This window comes from Austrofundulus limnaeus, unplaced genomic scaffold (genome assembly GCF_001266775.1).
Source record: "Austrofundulus limnaeus strain Quisiro unplaced genomic scaffold, Austrofundulus_limnaeus-1.0 Scaffold136, whole genome shotgun sequence".
NCBI lineage: Eukaryota > Metazoa > Chordata > Actinopteri > Cyprinodontiformes > Rivulidae > Austrofundulus > Austrofundulus limnaeus.
In genome coordinates, this window is record NW_013952538.1 from 694891 (window position 1) to 701200 (window position 6310).

General features: G+C 37.1%; 1 protein-coding gene across 4 annotated transcripts in view; it reads left to right on the plus strand.

Moving 5' to 3' along the window:
- Positions 1–219: 219 nt before the first annotated feature.
- map4k1 (mitogen-activated protein kinase kinase kinase kinase 1) overlaps positions 220–6310 on the plus strand; it is a 51249-nt gene continuing 45158 nt past the window's right edge. For 2 of the 4 annotated variants that reach the window (XM_014015898.1, XM_014015900.1), the window contains exon 1: positions 2370–2549. In XM_014015898.1, coding sequence (XP_013871352.1) covers positions 2385–2549 — 165 coding nt within the window. In that variant the 5' untranslated portion in view covers positions 2370–2384. Of the gene's footprint in view, positions 403–2369; positions 2550–6310 lie in introns of those variants that run through there. The other 2 variants (XM_014015899.1, XM_014015901.1) reach the window with 2 other exon arrangements.

The window sequence follows — 6310 nt, forward strand, 5'->3', positions numbered from 1 at the left end:
ATATATATATATATTAGCTGGACAGAAAATGAATATAATCAACAAAAACTTGTCTTCACCAATGTTTTTGTACAAACCGAAAATAAAGTTTTGTTTGAATCGGAACAAAACTAGCTAACCTCGAGGTCGGCTAAAACTAATTAAGCTAACCGTGCATTTTTCGCCGCATTTAAAGCGTCACGTATTGTTCAGCTGTTAACAACACAACATGGAAGGTGATAAAGGTGTTTTCAGAATAGAAAAAAACTATTTTGTGTTATATCGGTTATAAATTTCTTATTTCACAGTTTTCCTAGTTAGCTACTAGCTAAACGACTTAAGTTATGACGAGCACATGCGCACTATCGTTAGTTGTCTTTCTCCGCGTAACGGGACGTTTCGAGGTGAAGAAGACGACATTTTGTGAGTTTATTTTTCACTTTTTTCTTTATTCTTTCCTCCTCAATACAGACATTGTTGCGTCAACATTTGTACATAATATTTGTTAAGTAAATTTAGTTCTCTTGCTTGTTTGGAGTATTCGACAGGCTGTTGTTCTATAATTGGCCGTCCGCCATTTCCAGAACTCGTTAGGGACAGGTGTTTTAGGTGTGGTACTAATTGAAGTAAAATGGTCATAAGGGGCCACAAAATGTCGATTAATTTGCGTTTTAGGCGCCACAGCAATTAATTTTGTTTTTATTTTATTTTATTGTAACTTTGTTGGCTGATGATTCCGACAGGTCTGGCTTCCATTAGGGTTAATGGAAACATTTTTGTCATAACGCTTTTAACCAGTGATTTCTATATTATATAGAAAATCAAAAAGAAAAAAATAAGTAGGTCTGGACGGGAAGGGCCCGTCCAGAGGACCTACTTATTTTGTCTATTTTCTACCTGTATAACTGAGATGCATCAGGGTATTTTATATAGATATTATTGCTCGCTTAATTATATATAATTATTGCAACTCCAGAACTTAAAAGCAGTAAAGTTATTGTTGATAAATGTTTATCTTTGGGAGTTGAACATGAGGTTCTGCAGTTCCCCCTCTTCTCCACTAGACACCACTGAAACCGTTCGAGTTGATTCGAGTTTGAATCGTAGCATTTTCACTTACAGTCGCTTTATTTCACTCAAAACATGCAAAGTAAATTCCCTGTGTAGATGTATAAATGTAATATAGCTCATATTAACCCTTTTTGTGACGAGATTTTCGCTATTTTAGTTGTCTGGGGTTCTTTGCTTTTCTATTGGACTAAGATGTATCACGTGACCCGGAAGACAGCGTGTGTTCTTTATCTAAAAACATTAGTTCAAATTTAAAGCCAGAAAACGATTGCTCGACCTGTACTTTTACATCGTTACGGTTCGTAGTAAAGTAGAAAAATGAAAAGTTAATTTACAAAATATTAGATGTAATTTGTGAACCGTGAGTCAGAACGTCAGTGAGGAGGATGAGTCGGTCTCCTCTGACAGTTGTGTGGTATCGCTTCTCGGCCTTTTGGCTAAGATCAAGTGTAGTATCTGTTCTTATCAGTTTAATATCTGATACGTCCCCTATCCGGGGACCATATATTAAATTGATTTTTGGAACAGGGAGATGGAATAGGGGCTTGCTCCGTCCACTCCNCGGTCTCCTCTGACAGTTGTGTGGTATCGCTTCTCGGCCTTTTGGCTAAGATCAAGTGTAGTATCTGTTCTTATCAGTTTAATATCTGATACGTCCCCTACCCGGGGACCATATATTAAATTGATTTTTGGAACAGGGAGATGGAATAGGGGCTTGCTCCATCCATTCCACGCATCGACCTGGTATTGCAGTACCTCCAGGAACGGTGCACCTCCCCTTACTTGTGCAAGATAATCTCATTATGTCTTAATAGAATACATTTTGGTTTAAGTTTTTAGTATTTGATGTAAACTATTACTATAAATAGATGGAGGATATTTAACAAATAAAATTTAAAAAACGAGATAACTGTATGGAAGTTATGTCAGACAGTTAATGAAGGTGGAACCTTTTTAAAACTACAGTATAAATTTTTTTTGAATATATCATGACAAATTATTTTATGTCGATGTGAAATCAAAAGTCAGAGGACATGAGGGGATTTTTTTTCTTGTGTTCTCATGCCATAGTATTGCGTAACTTTTCAATAATTTTTGCTTTCCCTCACAAGTCATTTTTCACTGTTATGTCTGATAATTTATTAACAAATTCACATGCTCACTATTAGCGAGTTAGCCTACTACTTTAAATCAGACATGCATGAAAGTCTGTGCTTAGTATGTATAAAAACAAACTTACATGTGAACGCGAAACAATATTGTGAGGGAATGCAGAAGTTTGTGAGGTAATGTAAAAGTATTACATAGAATGCAAAAGGTAAATAAAGTCCCACATGTTTCCTGGCAGGCTTTGTAGATTAGTAGAAACTCCTGTTTTCAAGTCTTGTTTATYGTCACTGAATGTAGTTTTTCTTCTGAACAGCAGGGGGCAGCAGCAGCTCTACTGCAGTCTGAGGGCAGACACAGGAAGTGGCGTCACTGTTAGCACAAACACAAACGTGAGCTGTGTTTTTATTCATTTCTCTACATTTCTGATGAGTGGCTCAGATTACAGCTGCTGTTCAGTTTGGATTGAGTTAATCTGAGCTCTGTTGGCTTGTTGGTTCACTTTAGGAGAATGAATGGATGAAATAAGTCACATCTGTCAGTTAGCTTTTTGTGCACACATGCTGCATTGCATTGTGGGAACACTAGCGTGTGTGTTTTAAACAAAAATAAGTCAGTGTGTGTGAGTGTGTGTGTGAACTGCTTGGTTTGAAGAGAGGAGCTGAAGAGTTTCAGCTCCAGTGTTTTCCTGTTTAGTTGTGAGATTGTGGTGCCCGTGAGTCAGAGCGGTGTGTGAGTGAAAGACTTCCCTGTGATGGAGCTGAACAACTCATACTTACCTGGCAGGGGAGATACCATGATCAAGAAGGTGGTTCACCCATGGTGAGGCTCAGCCATTGCACTCCGGTTGTGCTGACCTATGCGAATTCCCCAAATGTGGGAATCTCGACTGCATAATTTCTGGTAGTGGGGGACTGCGTTCGCGCTCTCCCCTGATCACATGTCAAAGATAATCATTGTTATTGATTGTAATTGTGTCTCAGATGAATGTGGTGTGTGTTGATGCCTATACTTCCACTTAATATCCAGCAGAGGTTACTAGAGCTCACATAATTTCCTCTCTGTAGTCTTAGTAGCTTTAAGGATGTTTTTCTCCAAATTTGTTTTTCACATCTTTAAAATAAATGAATAGAATGACCGAAATGTCCCTCAAAAAACAAATTGTCACCAGCTCCATGTTCTGATTAATGAAGTAACAAACATTATCCAAATAAGAAATACTTTATTGATCAAGGATCAATAAAGAGAAATGGTTATGAAATATGTACAGTATAGTTAAACATATATACTGTGTGAAAATACAAACCTTATAAAATATAAACACTATGAAATATAAGCAGTCTAGTTAGTATAAATAAATATTATGCATTATACACCTTGTAAAATAAAAATATGCAGTATGGTCAGGTGTAAAATATTGCACAAAATTAAAAGTTCTAGTTCAAGATTATTTGCCATTTGCAGTAGAGAAACTACATTGGAAAAACAGTGGCAAGCGATCACATCCTCAACCTACACTCATAAACAAATTAAAAGATTAAATAAAAAAAGTTAAAACATTTAAAATTTAAAACACTGAACACAGAACCCCTCACCTGCAACAGACTATAAATTCACAGAACAACTTACATTCCATGTTACTTGAGAAAGGTAATGTGCATTACTCAAAACCCTCAGAGCCCATGGGGAAAAAACTATTTAAATGATGAGACGTAGTACATTTGATACAACGGTACCGTCTCCTCCAGGGAAGATGCTCAAACATATCTTTAGCAGGATGAGTTGGATCATTAATAATAGAAAAAGACTTAGAAAAAAAGGTTACCTTTAAAAATATCCTCCATGGCTGGCAACTCACAGTCTATTGTGTTACAAGCAGGACGTACTACTCTGTTTAAGCTTTTCCTTTCTTTGCTAGTGAGATTTCCAAACCACACTGTGATACAGCTAATGAAAAGACTTTCAATTACACAATGATAAAAATTTAAAAGAATCTGTTTGTTTAGAGTGAACTCCTTAACTTTGTGTAAAAAGAAGCGTCTCTGTCTAGCTTTTTTGACAATAATATTGGTGTTTAGATGCCATCTCAAATCTTTTGAAAGGGTCACTCCCAAAAACTTAACACTATCAACCCTCTGTGCCTCTGTGCCATTTATAATAACAGGCAGATGGACACTATTTTTGCCAAAGTCCACAATCAGTTCATTTGTTTTACAAGTATTCAGCACCAACGTGTTTTGTTCACGCCACTGCACAACATGTTCTACCTCATATTGATGATAAGAGTCGTCATTAGTGTTCACCAAACCAGTAATAGTAGTATCATCTGCATATTTGATAATCATATTGGGATGGACAGCAAAAGTGTTCCAGATGATTGGATAATATAAATGTCCTTGATAAGACACAAGATAGCCTAACCAGACTCTTGTCCTTCACTTTGCTTCGTACGAGGGTCTGGACTCTAGGGTTGGGCAATATTGACAAAAAAGTAAATCACGATTAATTGTGGTATTTAGCCGATAACGATTAATTTGACGATTAATCCCCTGGAGTCCCTGGACACCCTTATGTCCTAGTAACATGACCAATTTAGTGGGAAATATTTGCTCTTCATAAAAATCTGTTCCAAATTGTGTCAAAATTACAGACTTCAGGCTATACATCAAATTTTAAATTGTGTTGATAGATAAATAAGCTACAGAACTTTTTTTAATGTTCATTAAATTTGAAGCGGAGAGGAGCAACGAGCGGACTCTGCCTGTTGGCATTAATCGTATTAATTGCCAAGTGCCAAAAATTAATCGATTAATGTTTTTCTGACGATTAATCACACACGATACGATTATGCCCAACCCTACTGGACTCTCAGCTATAGAGAAGCGTTTCTTGCTGGAGGCGTGGCCTCTGCTGAAGTTTAAAATGATTGGATCGGTCGTGACGTATATCGCTGTGAAGGAGGCTAAGCTAAGAAGCTAAACGGAAATCACGTGCGCTGTAAATAACCCTACTGAGAGAAGATAAATACCGATACAAATGAGACGGCTGTAAATGAGAGCTGTTGCTTTGTCAGACAAATTTAATTTGGAAGCCTTATCAACACGGACTGGCTTCATTCACTTCCTCCAACAGACATCACAGAAAATCAATGCCGTTCAAAACTCCGCCTTCTGTTTGCTGATTGGCCCAGGTGAAATAAACTACAAGCAGACACTGCACAGAAAATCGACGTTCTGTTCTCTGATTGGTCCAGACGAAAATTCTCCTGAAGAAATCTTTGTCTGTGGGAGAAATCCCAGACGGAGAAGTGGAGGGAAACTAGAATAGAGTGGAACTGCGTAGGAAGGCAAGGGCCAGGCTAGATACAAGATGATGTAATGATATGTTGCACATGTTTGAGCAGTATCTTCAATTAAAATAAAATGACTTTAGGATTAGGGCTCATTTGTGAACAGTAAGGGTCGGGGCTAAGTAGGTTTGGGCAATATTGGCAAAAAATTTAATCACGATTAACTGTGGTATTTAGCTGATAACAATTAATTTGACGATTAATCCCCTGGACACCCTTATGTCCTCGTCACATGACCAATTTACTGAGAAAGATTTGCTCTTTGTAAAAATCTTTTCCAAATTGTGTCAAAATTACAGACTTCAGGCTGGCTGTACATGAAATTTTAAATTCTGTTGATAGATAAATAAATGAAAGAACTTTTTTAAATGTTCATCATATTTGAAGTGGAGAGGAGCAGCGGACTCTGCCTGGTGTCATTAATCGTATTAATCGTCAAGTGCCAAATAATAATCGATTAATGTTTTTCTGATGATTAACTGCACACGATACGATTATGCCCAATTCTAGGGCTAAGCTACAGCTGTGTCCTTATAAGGATAGAAATACAAATGTGAGTCAGAGAGCGTGTGAAAAATGTGAGCTGCCAAATTTTGAAATTTCAGAGCTAATATAAAAAAGTATGAATATGAAATAACACTTTTTTTCTAAAGCACAGACTTATTTTCAGCTCGTTTGATTAAAACTAAAATAACACACAGTCAGTGAAGTCATGACAGGAAGTTATGTTTTTCTCTGCAGAGAGGCCTGCTGCAACATGTGAGGCTCTCATAGCAAATAATCACGCTGTTTAACCCCCCCCAC